This window comes from Triticum dicoccoides, chromosome 1A, assembly GCF_002162155.2.
Source record: "Triticum dicoccoides isolate Atlit2015 ecotype Zavitan chromosome 1A, WEW_v2.0, whole genome shotgun sequence".
In the NCBI taxonomy this organism is placed as follows: Eukaryota; Viridiplantae; Streptophyta; class Magnoliopsida; order Poales; family Poaceae; genus Triticum; species Triticum dicoccoides.
In genome coordinates this window covers 263,920,089-263,937,803 of record NC_041380.1, presented here as the reverse complement: position 1 = coordinate 263,937,803, position 17,715 = coordinate 263,920,089, and the positions used below count along the sequence as shown (strand labels likewise).

General features: G+C 41.8%; 1 protein-coding gene across 1 annotated transcript; it reads right to left on the bottom strand.

Annotated features, from left to right (window-relative positions):
- Positions 1 to 289: 289 nt before the first annotated feature.
- Positions 290 to 6,364, bottom strand: LOC119268124. The gene is made up of 11 exons (XM_037549642.1): positions 6,237 to 6,364; positions 5,522 to 5,621; positions 4,246 to 4,404; positions 3,933 to 4,064; positions 3,800 to 3,862; positions 3,566 to 3,655; positions 2,323 to 2,415; positions 2,084 to 2,227; positions 1,424 to 1,531; positions 668 to 719; positions 290 to 581 (listed from the first exon to the last, which is right to left on the bottom strand). The coding sequence occupies exons 2-11, from the start codon at positions 5,615 to 5,617 to the stop codon at positions 544 to 546; spliced, it is 975 nt and encodes a 324-aa protein (XP_037405539.1). The 5' UTR covers positions 5,618 to 5,621; positions 6,237 to 6,364; the 3' UTR covers positions 290 to 543.
- Positions 6,365 to 17,715: the final 11,351 nt, after the last annotated feature.

Here is a 17,715-nt window from a genome sequence, read left to right as displayed (position 1 = left end):
ACTTTATCAAACAATCTCTCTACATTGTACTTAGGAACGGAGGGAGTAAATCGCAAAGCTGTCATTAAATTGTTTTGCTTGGTCAGAAACATACTCCCTCTGTTCACAAACATAAAATGTTTTGAATATTTCAATACGGACTAAAATGAATGAACAAAAACACTAAACGTGTCTATATACCTCCAATCGGAAATAAAAGTTAGAACATCTTATATTCATATTTGTGGACGGGGGAATACTACTGTTTCTGCCAAAATAATTGTGAAGAGGCAAACAAAGCAAACCAAAATTAAAGGCCATCGAATGGAAGTTTACGGCAAGAAAGCTACCTGATTGTCCAAAAGAGGCTCAACCAGTAATAAGCAACAAGGAGAAGGACAGTGCATCACATTCAACTGGAGACAGAGAACCAAGTTTAAATACAAGAAAATGGACACAGATAACCACTCCAACACAGACTACCGTTAACTTCTTTTTAGGGTAAGACTACTGTTAACTAAATACATAGACTAGTTATAGTCGGACAAGGCTACTGTCACAAGCTCAGAAGCCGTCGCCACGCTCCTCAGAAACCGCGCCGCCTGTGGTGCGTAGTTTGTTCAAGCCGACAAGGTTAAATGATTAAGCACATGAAATGCGAAGAAAATATGGGGTGAACATATCGTACTTGCGAGGGTGATGGCTATGTTTGCCTGGCGATCCGCCTCAGAGTTCCATTCCTTGCATTCAGAAAATGGACAGAGATCAGCAAAGCCAAACATATTGCTGTCTGAAGCAGACACACAAAATGCAGTACAGGAAGCATAAAACATACTCCCTCTGTCCCAAAATAAGTGTCTCAACTTTGTAGTAACTTACTAAAGTTGAGACACTTATTTTCGGACGGAGGGAGTATTATCTTGCATTGTCAAGGCACTGTTATGCTGTAAATTGAATTTGCTCTTCCACATGGAAAGTATAAGAACAGGATGATGCATTGGTGTGGATGCAAAACCAAAGAGAAAATAATGTACTGGTTTCGGTTCATTCAGAAGTTTAGGAGGTGCCCACAATCCGCTGTATGTGACTATGAATCAAATAGGAGTAAACTAGTACTTGCATTTTACTTTATATTTCCCCGCAAAGAGTATTAGCAATTTCATCTTGACAGGTAATAGAAGAAAGAATGCCTCTCCAAGGCACCCTTTGTCACGCAACCCTTGCCTGCAAGTCTAACGCTAACAACACAATCTTTCTCAAACGCACAGTTACCAGTGCCAATAAGTGCCCATGACTTAACATCAAGTGCTAAGGTTCCTCTTTAGGAAGTGCGAAGAAAATAATGTGGCCTCACTATGCATGCCTGTATGTCAAATTACCAAACCAACAGCACGTTGGAATTATTAGGACACCAATATACCGAGAGGAATAGAATGTACAATACCCGTCGCACATGGTGGACCTCAAAAGAGATGAAGTTCTCTTGAAGTTTTCTCACTTCTTTGCACAGTTCCATCATGTTCTCTTTCTTTGCTTGCCACGTACCTTTCACCTGTTTAAGAGATATGAGAAGGCTGTCAAAAGAAAAAATATCTTTTCTAGTCTCCACATCATCTTTCTTTGCCCCATGATTTCGATAGAAATTTTTAACATCGTTTGTAAAATGACGTTTGTCCTGTTTATCCTCCTTTGCTCTAGTTTACACTTTCAATAGTTGTGCAGTGAAGTTCTCAAAGAAAATGCACGATGGTTACAAGAACAGTTCCAGGTTTTAAGGTGCTGATATGCACGTTGAAGGTTTCAGAGTAAACGAAGTGCTACAAAAATAAGAAAAATGCTACAGACATCCTGAGTGTTTCTGATTAATGTTTTCCTACATAGCATTAAATATGGGAATATTGATTCCTAGTTGCCTGTAGAATAATGCACAAGTAAAACTAAGATTTGTATGACTTTCGCTCTCTTTTTCCAGTTGTTCTCTTACTGTTTCAGTTAGCCGCATGACTTGTGATTTAGATTATAGCATGAAAATGCAGAGTTGCCAGACAACCATAAAATGTGGGCAACTTGATCACTGATAAAAAAGAAGCTCATAAGCATGTACCTGATAACAGACTAGTTGAGAGTCACCATATACTTTGATTCTCTTGAATCCAAGCCTGATAGCATATTTCAGTCCTAAGATAAGGCCCCGGTACTCAGCAACATTATTGGTAGCAACACCAAGACCCTCACGAAGTCGAGATATCTTCAAGGATATGTCAGGACATGAAGTCAAGGGATAGATCGACAGACCAAAACTGCAAAGGATAAACTCTGAAGTACATTAAATATTTACTGTACCACTCTCCCGTCTTCAGTCATAAGTACAGCTCCAGCACCTGATTTTCCTGGGTTTCCTTTTGAAGCACCATCAAAGTGAACCACACATACCATCTGATGACCAGAAAAGTGCAGAACTTGTATAAATTCAACATGAAAATATAGCATGCGCTGATGGCCAGCTGAGGCAAGTTACGTGCAAGAGAAGTAGGTAACCACACAACCATCAAAGTTCTATTGTTTCAATAGTTTGGCTGCAACAGTTATAAGGCTAGGTGCAAGTCTTTAGGTGCAGGAAATGAATATACTTGAAACACCTATTATGGGCAGATAGTCTTAATTGAATAGATTATACAATATTAATACACCCGCTTTGACTAAACAAAGTATAGCAGCCAAGAGATACAACAAATAAGCACACTTGAAAAATACCTCATAATTTAATGGCCTGATGTGAGCAGGTTATAAATATACAAGCTTTCAGTAAATGATCATGCAAAAATACATCTGGATAAAATTTTCCTTTTTAATCAGAACATGTTCATGAATGGAATTGAGTTAGTGCCAGAACAGGTTCGTAACTGAAGACCTATTTGGTTGATTTTGTGGCAAAATAAAAAAATAGTGATGCTAAGTCAGAATCTTGATTCAAGTCATACAATCCTACATTGTAAGACCTATTGATTGGACCAATCTAATCCTACGTAACACAAAAATTTGTAGGATCATTGACTGTATATGTCCTCTTTAGTGTAACATCTTACTTCTTATCAAATGATAATTTTGGCGAACCAAGCTGGTGGCTTTATTTATAAAGCGGGGCGAAAGCCTATTTCGAGAGATAATTTTGGCAAACCTTTTTTTTCTTCATATCCATTATAATATGTATAAATAATAAATGATCTTTAGCATCCACTACATTTTCGAAAATTTAAGTTGTAAGTATAATTTCTATAGTTGACTACAGATGTTTAAAGTGTTTATTTTGTAGAATCTGGTTTGATCCTGATTCTACACTGAGGCTATATTGCGCTATCCTGCCAATGAACATCTTATCTAATTCAGCATCGTGAGTCTAACAACACCAATTACAAATATTTACCATTGAAGCATATTAGATATTTCAAAATTGAAACTATGTATGCTTAGCTTCTTTGATATTCGACCTACTAGATGGAACTTAAGTGCATAGATCACTTCCTACAGCATCTCAAACAGATTGGAAAACTTATAAGCAACCAGTCCAAACATGACCAAACATTACATATTGTTTTGAGACAGGTTGTGCATCAAAAGCTCCAGTGTGGTTAAGGTTATTTGGCAAGGAATAACTGGAGGACCTTGGTTTGGCTTCCTGCAATATAAGCCCATCATATAAAAAAAATATCAATACTTCCATATTAGACAAGTGCTTGCAATTATATTTGAAAAGGGGAAATATATGCTAGAAGCGCATAATTTGCGTGCTGCATATTCTTAGTCGTGACATGTTACATACCTGCCCACTAAATGCATGTTCCTGGACTGAGTAACCTTGAGCTTGACCAGATCCAGCGACACTCTGTAATAACACAATATGACGTAATTGATGATATTATGAGTGGTTGGCTGCTTGCAATAGCAGAACTTACATAATTCAGATCCACAGGTTGTGTCCCAGGCTCATGTTTTATATCATTATGGATGCCAGGTTGATATCTTATATCACTGCCGAGGGTGGACAGATTTGGAGCTCGTTGGTTTGAACTAGTAGCAGTTACCTCCTATAAAGAAAAAAAAATATGATAATTCAATGCATCAAAGATGCCAGCTGTACTAGGTCAAAAACAAGAAAATAACTCATCATACAAGCTTTGACCTCATACCTCATAGTAACTATTTTCAGATTATAACATGTCATCTGATTATGAAAAACAAATTCAAGTGCAATTTTTAGCAGTTTACCTGGAAAGTGCAGGGCACAAGGGCACCCAATAAATCTTCCCTAAGTTCAGATGCACTGATTGTATACGAAGCATTGATTAGTCCACGTGAAGAGAGGTATTCTGCCTTTTCTTTGCTCCAGCAATAACCCTTGTAGGCACTTGCAGCAGGACCAGATACCTTTCAAAAACAAAACCAAAATGTGAGAAGATAACGCCTTTGCTCGTAAGAATATAGGAATGGTGATAAGCTGGTGAATGGTTCATCTTCCATCCCACCTTGTTTTCGAGGTTCATGTACTATGATCATTTTATAGTTTTGCTATCTGCAGATTCCAAGTTATTTTCATAGTAAACATGAAGAACACACAAAATATATATAGTATTGGATAGTTGTAGCAGAAATACAGGCTGCTATTACACTATTCCCCAGCTTAAAACATAAATCCTGTGGTTAACTGTATATAACCAGACCAGTACAATATTTCATCAAAATAACAAGGAATTGAAAGCAATATTGTAGTGGTTCAACTGGAATTATGCGGAGTCATGAATACGCTATATTATGAAAAGGTATACATCTTATTAAATTTAGCTAATACAAGCAAACATTGGTAGCAACTGAGCATCATAATGAATTGGCATATAATTCTCAAATCAAACATATCAAATTTAGCTAATATATTTTGAGGTATTGCAAGATTGTTGTGATTAGCTAACCTTAAGAGGTTCAATGTATAGCAAACTCCACCTGCGGAACCAACCATACAGTAACGTACTAACCTAGCTACAAATAATGATTTAATTGTTGTTCATAAAACTAGCAGTATGTATCTATCCAACCAATTAACTTCAAGTAAATATCAAGAAATATTGAAACCTCAGCCTGGTTAACCAGCATTAGAAAAATTGGAAGGAACAATGTTAGTAGTTCACTACTTCACTAAGGCATGGAACAGCAAACACTGATAGAAGCTACAAAAGGAGCTGTGCTGACATGTTCATCTCCCTTCCACTAAGTATGGAACATGCCAAGGCCAGAAGGCAAAAGAAACAAGGTTTAGTAAAACTTCGTACATATGCAACCATGGTGATTTTAGGATACAGACTTGACTGAGGGAGCAAGGACAAGTGGAACATTTGCTAAAACAACTTCATGTTGAGAGTAGTCATAGTAGGGTTGATACATTATGACATAATTCTGACTTCTGATAATGGCATAATAAGAATCTTATACATCAGCATAGAGGTAAAGTGCAAGCAAGTTAACTGAAAATTCTTCATATAGCATCACATACCGAAGAGCAAATTTGCGCCTGGCAATCATTTAAAGTTTTATAAACAGCAACCATGTCCCCTTTCTTGACAACATAATAGTCACTGCCTTCTTCCATAGGACTGCCAAAAGAAGAAGAATAAATCAAGCAATCCTCCAAGGCACAAAATGTTATCGTGTAGAAATCTAATTATAAGATACATTACACAAGCAAAACTGTTTTCCAGTTGTTGGTTACCATACTCAATCTATGCCATATAAAGGCATTTATAGCTCTATATCCCAAAATGTGAACAATGTATAGCCTATGTCTCAAAATTCTGAAAAACGAATGGCGCTTTCTAGTTTCTACATAAAACTACAAAAAAGCACCTAAAATAACCAAATTATGCAAGATTAACTCAAATTCCCAAGGAAACAACGAATGGATTGCAGAATCGCTAATGGAGAAGGTGCCCTAACTTCCACCAGACTATGGCGATGCTACTCCATGGCTCTGTATATTCCAGGGGGCGACTTCACACGGGGCATGTGGTGTGGGTTCAGTCGAAGCCCCCAAATCTTACTGGAAAATAGGGCGGATGCAGCAACAGCAGCTTGCGTAAACCCTATTTGACGGGGCTCAACAGCGATCCATCTTTACTAAGAAAGATCCGGGTGGATCGATTGTTTACAGCAGAGAGAAGACCAGAGCAAAACGAACAGCAATGCAGTTGCAGAGTCTAGGGCTCCCTTACCAGCCCGGTGGTCGGGCTTCGAGGTGGCAGCCGCGTTTCCGTGGGAAGGGAAGAGGTTTGGGACGGGAGAACAGGGGAGACGGCCGACGGAGGTGAAGAGGGGACCGGAAAGGCAAGAACAAACAAGACCCCAGTCTCAAACCAATCGCCAAAAAACAAACGGAAATGATAATAAGTTTTTCTCTCTTTTTTATGAATTTTTTTTATCAACAAACACCAGAAATAATAAAATTATGTTCAGATCCATAGACCATCTAGCAGCGACACAAACACTGAAGAGAGCTGAAGACGTGTCACCGTCATCGTCCCTCCCTTGTCGGAGTCGAGCAAAACTTATTGCAGTAGACAGTCTGAAAGTCGTCGTGTTAAGACTCCATAGGACCAGCGTAGCAGAACAACAATCGTTGCTGATAAAGAGAAGTATAGATCGGAAGAATCCTACCTGAAGACACACACATAGGCAAATAAAGACTAGATCCGAACAGATTCACCAAAGACAATTACGATCAAATCTTAAGAGATCCGCCGAAGACATGCCTCTACACGCCCTCTGATGGTGTCCTGAATTAGGGGTCATTCACCATATCGGTTCCGGCCAGGTGGGCCAGGCCGAGAACCCATGACGGTTCATCAAGGGGCCATTTCGTGTTGTCCATGATGATTTATGAAGAGTCACGACGTACAAGACAAGATAAGGATTCCTAACTTGTGGAGGACTCCTTTTTATCCATGTAGGCGACTGAAACTGTTGTTATCCAAGACCTTTAGTATATTATACAAACTGAGGTTAGACAAGTCGATAGATCATTATAATCTCAACATATTTTAGAGATGAGAATTTTACACGACAAATCTCATGATAAACACATGTACTCAACATTATACCTCAATCAATAAACATAAGCAAGATGTAGGGTACTATCTCCTCAAGAGAGCCCAAACCTAGGTAAAACCTACCGCCCACTGTTACCATCGTGTCAAGGCTACTAGCTTGGAACCCCTATCCGAGATCTGCTGGATTTGACTCCACCACCCTCCGACAATAGTAGACACTGAAGGAAATATGCCTTAAAGGCAATAATAAAGTTATTATTTATTTCCTTAATTCATGATAAATGTTTATTATTCATGCTAGAATTGTATTAACCGGAAACATAATACTTGTGTGGATATATAGACAAACAGAATGTCACTAGTACGTCTCTACTTGACTAGCTCGTTGATCAAAGATGGTTATGTTTCCTAGCCATTGACATGAGTTGTCATTTGATTAACGGGATCATATTATTAGGAGAATGATGTGATTGACTTGACCCATTCCGTTAGCTTAGCACTCGATCATTTAGTATTCCGCTATTACTTACTTCATGACTTATACATATTCCTATGACTATGAAATTATGCAACTCCCATTTACCGGAGGAACACTTTGTGTGCTACCAAACGTCACAACGTAACTGGGTGATTATAAAGGTGCTCTACAGGTGTCTCCAAAGGTATTTGTTGGGTTGGCGTATTTTGAGATTAGGATTTATCACTCCGATTGTCGGAGAGGTATCTCTGAGCCCACTCGGTAATGCACATCACTATAAGCCTTCCAAGCACTGCAACTAATGAGTTAGTTGCGGAATGATGTATTACGGAACGAGTAAAGAGACTTGCCGGTAACGAGATTGAACTATGTATTAAGATACCGACAATCGAATCTCGAGCAAGTAACATACCGATGATAAAGGGAACAACGTATGTTGTTATGCGGTCTGACCGATAAAGATCTTCCTAGAATATGTAGGAGCCAATGTGGGCATCCAGGTCCCGCTATTGGTTATTGAACAGAGAGGTGTCTCGGTCATGTCTACATAGTTCTCGAACCCGTAGGGTCCGCACTCTTAACGTTCGTTGACGATATAGTACTATGAGTTATGTATTTTGGTGACCGAATGTTGTTCGGAGTTCCGGATAAGATCACGGATATGACGAGGAACTTCGGAATGGTCCGGAGATAAAGATTGATATATGGGATAATAGTATTTGTGATGTGGCCACTAGAGGCTTTTTGGCTACGACGCAGAGTCGAGGAAACAAAATGTTGTTTGCGCAGGAGAAGAATGATGAAAAAGGAATACTGGGAGTTGCACCGTATGCTAAATTCGATGATATAAATTTGTCTGGCACATTTTCTGTTAAGTTAGTAGAGCCAGAGGAGATGAAACCGAATTTTCGTACGCCAAGCTGGATAATGATTGGTGCAATTCCAGTCCAAGTATCGTGACATCCCAAGTCAATTAGAAAACAAAGTGCACATGTGGTATGGATATTTCCTACGTAGAGTCATAGTACTAGTTACGTTTACTAGTTCGTTTTTTTAATCTTAGGTGATTAGGTGGCCAAATATTTAATTAGGTAAATCTTGTTTAGTTTAAGTAGGAGAGAGAGAGAGTCGGTATCCAATTGTTTTTACGTTTCCTAGTCGGTTCCATGGAACGACCACGCCTATAAAACGGGCTGGCTTCTGGTGTACGGGAGTTTTTATGAGAGATTGATCGGGGATTTGTTGCTGTTGCGCTGTCGTGATTAACTTTGGGTTAATTTCGGTGCAAGTCTATTCCTTTGGTTTCTTGCTATTTCCTTGATCCAAAGGCCTATTCTTTCTCTACGTCTGCTATCTATTTTCTGTGACCGTCGCTGCCTCTGTTTGTTGTTGTTTTGCAAGTATCGTGAAGGATTGGACCGACCAGTGACTCATCGCCTAGTCGAGTCTTATCAAGTGGTATTAGAGCTAAGGTTGTTCACGGTACTTTGTTGATCAAGATGTCAACCTCGGTCAACAAGGCTGATGAGGTTGTTGCTGATTCTGAGGAAATAGTACGCCCAGTGTATGCGGATGATATTCCGCAAAATATTCGGGATGGTTTTGACCACACATGCAACTACATCAAGCAATGTCATGATGCGCTCGGCAAAAGGATAGATGTCCTGATCACTCGGTTCGATGGTTTGGCAGACATCATCAATATGCCGGCAACTAATTCTGCACCACCACAGACTGCTCCGGCTGCTCCACTGCATTATGCACCACCAGCTCGCGACGGACATGCCGGCGCGCATGATCGCCGTTTGGTGGCACACCCTCATGCTGGAGATGATGGTTTCGATGATGGAGTTGACCAGGCGGGGTACGCGCCACGACCACGACACTATGAGCCTCATCCCGAAACATCCGTTCGTGGTGGAGTGCATGACCGAGTTGGTCAAGATGTGCGTGTGCCTTTGGATGATGGAATTGGGCGCATAAAAATTTCAATCCCTTCATTCTCCGGCAAGTGCGAACCAGAAGGCTATTTGGAGTGGGAGATGCGTGTTAATCAAATTTTTGATGCCCATCATTATAGCAAGGAGAAGAAAGTTCAACTTGCTGGAATTGAGTTCACCGGTTATGCGCTAATTTGGTGGAATCAAATTTGTCGTTCAAGACATCGCCCGATGACTTGGCGAGGTATGAAAGAATTCATGAGGCAACGTTTTGTTCCCGAGCACTATAAAAGAGATATGTACAACAAGTTGCAGCGGCTCTCTCAAGGTAATATGAGTGTTGATGAGTATTACAAGGAGATGGAATTTCTTATGATACGTATAGGGACAACGGAGGATCCGGAGGCGACCATGGCACGTTCCTTAAATGGGCTAAATATTGAGGTGCAGGATCGTGTTGAGATGGTGGTCTACTATAACATACAAGATCTTGTGCACCAAGCTGTGCGTGCGGAACAACAGATTAAGCGACGCCAAGTCAACACAGTTCTCAATACCACTTTGAACACATGGCGACGCTCACAGTATAAGAGTGAGGATGTCGGTCCTAGCTCCAGGGCGACATCATCAAATCGCTCTCATGGTTCCATGCAAAATGATGCTTCAAAATCAGGACTGTCGATGGTTGATTCTAGTTCACAGTCGACCGGACGCACTAGTGACATAGAGTGTTTCAAGTGTGGAGGAAGGGGGCATATGAAGTGTGAATGTCCTAATGAGAAAAGAGTGTTGCTCACGAGAGATGGCTATGCATCCGCTAGTGATGAAGAGGCAGTTTCTGACACTTCTAATGAAAAATCTAAGGATACTGAAAATGTGGTTGCGAGTTTTGAAGCTGCTGAGTCATATCCTTCACTAATGGTGCAACGACTGCAGGAGGATCGCATTCAGGATAAGGGGCAATGTTGGAATATTTTTCAGCTGAGTGAAAAATTAACAATACCAATTGCAAGTTGATTATTGACGGTGGAAGCTACACTAATGTTGTCAGCAAGGGATTGGTGGATGCTTTAGGATTATGTATGTGGAAACACCCACAGCCCCATCGTGTCGAGTGGATGCATCACACCGAAAAGTTGAAGGTTACCCACAAGGTGCGCATAAATTTTTCTGTTGGCGATTATACTGATATGGTTATATGAGACATTTTTCCAATGGATGCATGTCAGTTACTGTTGGGCAGGACATGGCAATATGATAGTGGTGCCACACATGACGGGAGGTCAATACCTATTCATTCTGGAATAACGGGAAGCAACATGTGTTGCAACCAATGTTTGCTAATGCTATCAAGGTGGATGCTATTATTTCAGTTCCAAACAAAATTCTCAGACCTACCACGAAACCGAGGACGGCTTCGTTTCAAGAGGGAGGGGATGATGTGGCCACTAGAGGCTTTTTGGCTACGATGCAGAGTCGAGGAAACAAAGTGTTGTTTGCGCAGGAGAAGAATGATGAAAAAGGAATACTAGGAGTTGCACCGTATGCTAAATTCGATGATATAAATTTGTCTGGCACATTTTCTGTTAAGTTAGTAGAGCCAGAGGAGGTGAAACCGAATTTTCGTACGCCAAGCTGGATAATGATTGGTGCAATTCCAATCCAAGTATCGTGACATCCCAAGTCAATTAGGAAACAAAGTGCACATGTGGTATGGATATTTCCTACGTAGAGTCATAGTACTAGTTACGTTTACTAGTTCGTTTTTTTAATCTTAGGTGATCAAGTGGCCAGATATTTAATTAGGTAAATCTTGTTTAGTTTAAGTAGAAGAGAGAGAGTCGGTATCCAATCGTTTTACGTTTCCTAGTCGGTTCCATGGAACAACCACGCCTATAAAACGGGCTGGCTTCGGCTGGTGTACGGGAGTTTTTATGAGAGATTGATTATTTTATCAAAAGTTACAAGAGAAAAGTCCCAGGTTGGGGACGCCAATATTATGAGTTTCTGCGATCCTTAATCGGGGATTTGTTGCTGCTGCGCTGTCGTGATTAACTTTGGGTTAATTTCGGTGCAAGTCTATCCTTTGGTTTCTTGCTATTTCCTCGATCCAAAGGCCTATTCTTCCTCTACGTCTGCTATCTATTTTCTATGACCGTCGCTGCCTCTGTTTGTTGTTGTTTTGCAAGTACCGTGAAGGATTGGACCGATCAGTGACTCGTCGTCTAGTCGAGTCTTATCAGTTTGGACTCCAGAAGGGTTCCGGAATTCACCATAAGGGGTTCCGGATGTTTCCCGAAATGTTTGGGTACGAGAACACTTTAGTTGGGCCAAAGGGGAAAGCCCACAAGGTTTCTGGAAAGCGCAAAAGAAAGTTTTGCGGAGTCCGGGGGCCCCTGGCGTCTGGGTACAGACGCCGGGAACCCTGGCGTCTGTCCCTGGAGTCCGAGAAGGACTCTTGCCTTTCGGGTGAAACCGACTTTGTGGAGGCTTTTACTCCAAGTTTCGACCCCCAAGACTCAACATATAAATAGAGGGGTAGGGCTAGCACCCAAGACACATCAAGAAACACCAAGCCGTGTGCGGGCAACCCCGTCCCCTCTAGTTTATCCTCTGTCATAGTTTTCGTAGTGCTTAGGCGAAGCCCTGCGAAGATTGTTCTTCACCAACACTGTCACACCACGCCGTTGTGCTGCCGGAACTCATCTACTACTTCGCCCCTCTTCCTGGATCGAGAAGGCGAGGACGTCACCGAGCCAAATGTGTGCAGAACTCGGAGGTGCCGTGCTTTCGGTACTTGGATCGATCGGATCGTGAAGACGTACGACTACATCAACCGTGTTGATATAACACTTCCGCGAACGGTCTATGAGGGTACGTAGACAACACTCTCCCCTCTCGTTGCTATGCATCACCATGATCCTGCGTGTGCGTAGGAATTTTTTTTAAATTACTACATTCCCCAACAGTGGTATCAGAGCCAGGTTTTATGCGTTGATGCAATATGCATGAGTAGAACACAAGTGAGTTGTGGGCGATATAAGTCATACTGCCTACCAGCATGTTATACTTTGGTTCGGCGGTATTGTTGGATGAAGCGGCCCGGACCGACATTACGTGTACGCTTACGCGAGACTGGTTCTACCGACGTGCTTTGCACACAGGTAGCTGGCGGGTGTCAGTTTCTCCAACTTTAGTTGAACTAAGTGTGGTAACGCCCGGTCCTTGAGAAGGTTAAAACAACACTAACTTGACGAACTATCGTTGTGGTTTTGATGCGTAGGTAAGAACGGTTCTTGCTCAGCCCGTAGCAGCCACGTAAAACTTGCAACAACAAAGTAGAGGACGTCTAACTTGTTTTTGCAGGGCATGTTGTGATGTGATATGGTCAAGGCATGATGCTAAATTTTATTGTATGAGAAGATCATGTTTTGTAACCGAGTTATCGGCAACTGGCAGGAGCCATATGGTTGTCTCTTTATTGCATAAGATGCAAGCGCCAAATAATTGCTTTACTTTTTCACTATGCGATAGCAATAGTTTCAAGAGCAATAGTTGGCGAGACGACCATGTGATGACACATTGATATAGATCAAGATGATGGAGATCATGGTGTCATGCCGGTAACGATGGAAATCATGACGATGCTTTGGAGATGGAGGTCAAATGCACAAGATGATGATGGCCATATCATGTCACATATTTTGATTGCATGTGATGTTTATCTTTTATACATCTTATTTTGCTTAGTTTGACGGTAGCTTTATAAGATGATTTCTCACTAATTATCAAGGTACAAGTGTTCTCCCCGAGTATGCACCGTTGCGAAAGTTCTTCGTGCTGAGACACCGCGTGATGATCAGGTGTGATAGGCTCTACGTTCAAATACAACGGGTGCAAAACAGTTGCACATGCGGAATACTCAGGTTAAACTTGACGAGCCTAGCATATAACAGATATGGCCTTGGAACACTGAGACCAAAAGGTCGAGCGTGAATCATATAGTAGATATGATCAACATAGTGATGTTCACCATTGAAACTTGATGTAGGGTAGGAACCCTAGGGGCCGATCTTTCACGAAAGGAGCGGATCCCGCGAAGAACACGAAGAACACGGGGAAGAACGGAGAGAAATCACAAGGGGAAACACTCAAGAACAAGTCCAATCACACATCCACTAGACAATCGAACACACAAGATCCACAAGGTACATGAACAACAAAGGGGAAGATACAAGGTAATGTTCATCTTCATGAGGAGGTCTTGAAGGGGGCCACCCAAGAGGGGGTCTTGAATCCAAGGGGATCTTCTCCGAAGAGGGGCCGTGGTCTCTCTCGTGGAGTAGATCCGTAATGGATGAGCAAAGCTCTATCTCTAAATGAGCTACTACTTTGTTAACCCTAGAAAGGAGGTGGGGTGGTCTATATATAGTCTAAGCCACGAAGGGGTAAGTGGGAGAGAGATACAAGGCCAAAGGCCCGGCTGCGCATAAGCAGGGCAGTAGTACCGGTCCCTCGGGCGGTGGTACCGGACTTGTGTCGCTCGATCACAGGAGTTTGTCGGGTTGAGCGGAAGTAGAGAGGAAGTTGGCCGGTAGTACGGCTTGTGGGCCTTCAGCAGTAGTACCGCTTGATGTGGGCGGTAGTACTGCTCGTCCTGGACTGGGCGGATCCTCTTCTTCCTTCTCTTCCATGCTTCTCTCGCGGTGTATGTGAAGTAGATGTCGCACATGTCGCTTGCCGAACGGACTCTTGACATGGTGATGTCCATAGGATGCTCCGCATCATCCCCTCCCCCTTGGGAAAGATCCGACCTCGGATCGAAAACCAAATCACCATGGGAAAGAGATGGCTTCGCCGTGTAGAAGCGGACGTTCACCAAGTAGTCATCATCTTCAAGCTTGGAGTGGGCACTCTCCAATGTCGCACCGTCTAGTGATTCCTTCAAAATGAGCAAGGACAACAAACACTTGGAAAAATAAATGTGGTTAGCGTTAGTGCAAAACCAAGCATTCAAGAGGTGATTCACCAAACAAGTATCGTCATCATGCAAATCATATGGTGCGACAAAGGATTGTGACGTGGCATGTAAGCATTCAATCTAGAACAAGCAAAGAAATCATGGGGACAAGCATGTGAATGTTAGGTAGTGATGCAAATATGTGTGACAAGAGAAGAAGCATCTACCTCAAGTTCATAGTAAGCATTCACAAATTGCTCAATGAAAGGTCTATGGTAGGCATAGGAATCATTCACAACACCAAATAAAATGAAGTGTCTAAACACATGGGTCAAGTGCAAGACAATCCAAGCATAATGTGCATGGGGTGTAGTGAATATAGTGTGGCACTCAACACAATAGAAAGAGCAATTGTGCATCATGTGTGAGGCAATCAAGGAAAGCATGTAGCAATCAATGGGACATGGCATATGTGAAGAAACGACATTGTTGCAACCAAACATGTGATAGGAGCAAGTAATCCAAGAATTGGATGCAACACACAAGGCATATATATCATGATGCATGGAATGGTGAAAGTGACAAGTCGAAGCAAGATCTATCACATGTGTGCAATAAAGTGATCCAGGATGAACAATAAGTCTCATGGTGCAAGCAACACAAGTAGTATGATCCTCAATATCCATGCGCATGGTTTGGGGGTTCTCAAAAGAGAAGGATATCACCTTGAAAGGATGTCCTTGTGCGTCCTTCACAATGCCGAAGTACAAGCAAGTGCGATGTAGAATCATCGTGGTAGAAGGTGGTTCGCTCTCAAGAGCTCGGATTGTCAACTCACGTGACGTGGAAGTTGACACAAGGTCCAAGTATCCTACACATGCATACAACAAAACAAAGAACGTATGCACATGGTAGATAAACACATCATCCATCATGATGGTTCTCTTCTCTTGCACATAACCATTAGAAGCACAAGTGCATGAACAATATGATGCAACAATGGTAATATTCATGGCATGAGGTATATGGTGCAAAGAATGAAGACAAGCATGCTTCAAAAAAAATGTCAAAATCTCCAAATATATGCGAGAATGCTATGGGGGCAATCTCATTAGCAAGACTAAAATCATTGTTGCGCTCAATACATGGAAAATCATCTAGCATTGGAGATATATGACGGCAAGCAATAACAATCATGTGCAAAGCATGTAGATGGTTGTCATCAACCGCATGAAATGAGAAAGTATGAATCATCGGTGATGCAACAAGGCAAGCAATCATAGGAATCAAGTCGTGCAAGCTAGTAGTGCGAAGATGCAACATACTAGATGAACTCATGGCAATCATGTCATGTGAGAAAATAATAGTCATAGGCAATGTACATGACACATCCCAAGCACGAACACAAAGCAAGATGAAAGTATCATCATAGGCATGGGGTACAAAGCAACCATGACAATAACTAGCAATATCTCCACCAAGCTTGCAAATACACATACAAGTATGAGAATCAATCATCATGTGTAATGCAAAGCATGGGTCAAAAATGCATTGCAAAGGTATAGGAATGAGCATATCATGCAAAGTGAACATGGCAAGATGGGCAAATGATATATAATGGACAATAACCCTTAGCCAAGTGAGGGCCATGTAGAAGAAATGCACGAAGTCTTTGCGCGAAGAGAGCGGTGGGAAAGACAATCCGAGGGATCCCAAGTCATCATTGCTCTCTAGAGCTCATTTTTTCAACTTGTGGGATTGCGAGGTTGACAAGAATTCATGGGTACCTACACAAAAGAGACACAGACGAAAGAAATTGTGTGTGTGGTAAATGTACATATCATCCATCATGATGTGTATGTGCACGTGAGAGTTAGCACAAGATAAGCATCGCTCAAAGAAATTTGATGCATGGTATAGGAACATGTCATCCATCATGAAAGAATAGTTATTGTGTATAACACGATGGGGACACAAATTGAGCATAGTAGTATATGGCACAACAATATCATTATGATTCATGGGAGCATATGGTGCACACAAGTATTGGGATCATGCAATGGATGGGATGAATCAAAGTCTCTAAAATGTATGAGGAAACTATGGGGGTCTCCTCATGAGCAATATTGGAAATATCATATGGAGAAAATGGACAACATCCAAAACAATGCATATCCAAAGCTAGGTGGTTATGGCATGGTATATGAGATAAATGATGCAAAGGGAGCATATCAATATCATCACAAGAGAAACAAATGCCAATAACCATGGGCTTGTCATCTATTCCATAAGTGCAAATTGGGTTAATTTTAATGGCATATGCATAGTCACTATGAAGAGATTGCAAATATGACATATGATTGATCTTATGCATAGCATATGACAAGTCAAGCGGATTGGCAAACATGATGTGACCTAAAGAATTATCACAAGAAATCCTATGCAACATGGCATCACAACTAATAGACTCCACATGGCAATCGTCAAACTCGTCATAAATGGGTAAATCATCGCATGGGGAAATCATACTAGCATGAATCATGGCAATAGGGGGATCAACATCATGCAAGCAATCAATGTCATGATAGTCCACTAGTGGGACAAGAGTATCACCTTCACCTATGTTACCTTTTTCATCCCACTCAAGTGGTGTAGGTGAGGTGGTAAAGACCAAATGGTGGTCATCTTCATCTTGATGGAACCATGTGGGGGGTGCATCATATTCCACCATGGCCATCGTCTTGTCCAAAGGTAGGACGTAGTCGTCGCGAATCGGCGCGTCATCATATATGGGACCTAGCACCAAATGAGAAGACACAATAGAGGTAAGGTTAAGTCATTAGAAATCGAAGAGGCCTCACATGACCTATCAACTATCACTCTCTCTCTCTCTCTCTCTATGTGGTGGTTCACTCACTCCCCCAAAATAGATGCGCTCAAACTCACATATGGTGGAGTCACTCATCTCACTCAAGAGGTGGGGGTTGTGGCTCTCCTCACATGGGAATTGTGGAAACACATCATATATGGGGCTAGTGGTGAAGTCACTCTCACTCTCAATATGGTGGCAAAAGTCACTCAAGTCATCATACGTCGTCGTGGTCGAAGGGAAAATCCCATGCTCAACCATCTTATCGCCATCGCCGTGGATGAAAGCCGAAGATGGCACATCATCACTCTCACCTCCTAAGATGGAAGCATCATCCTTGCTCGTCACCATGTCGCTCGCCTCCAAAGCTTGGTCCTTGATGGTGTTCGTAGTCGTAG

What these genes read in the sequence shown, in the direction of transcription:
- LOC119268124 (XM_037549642.1), bottom strand. Translation starts at nt 5,617, where the DNA reads ATGGAAGAAGGCAGTGACTATTATGTTGTCAAGAAAGGGGACATGGTT. An exon ending in AGGTCCACCATGTGCGACGG is followed by an intron (nt 720 to 1,423) that starts GTATTGTACATT and finishes TCTGAATGCAAG; the next exon opens with GAATGGAACTCTGAGGCGGA. An exon ending in CATAGCCATCACCCTCGCAA is followed by an intron (nt 582 to 667) that starts GTACGATATGTT and finishes TACGCACCACAG; the next exon opens with GCGGCGCGGTTTCTGAGGAG.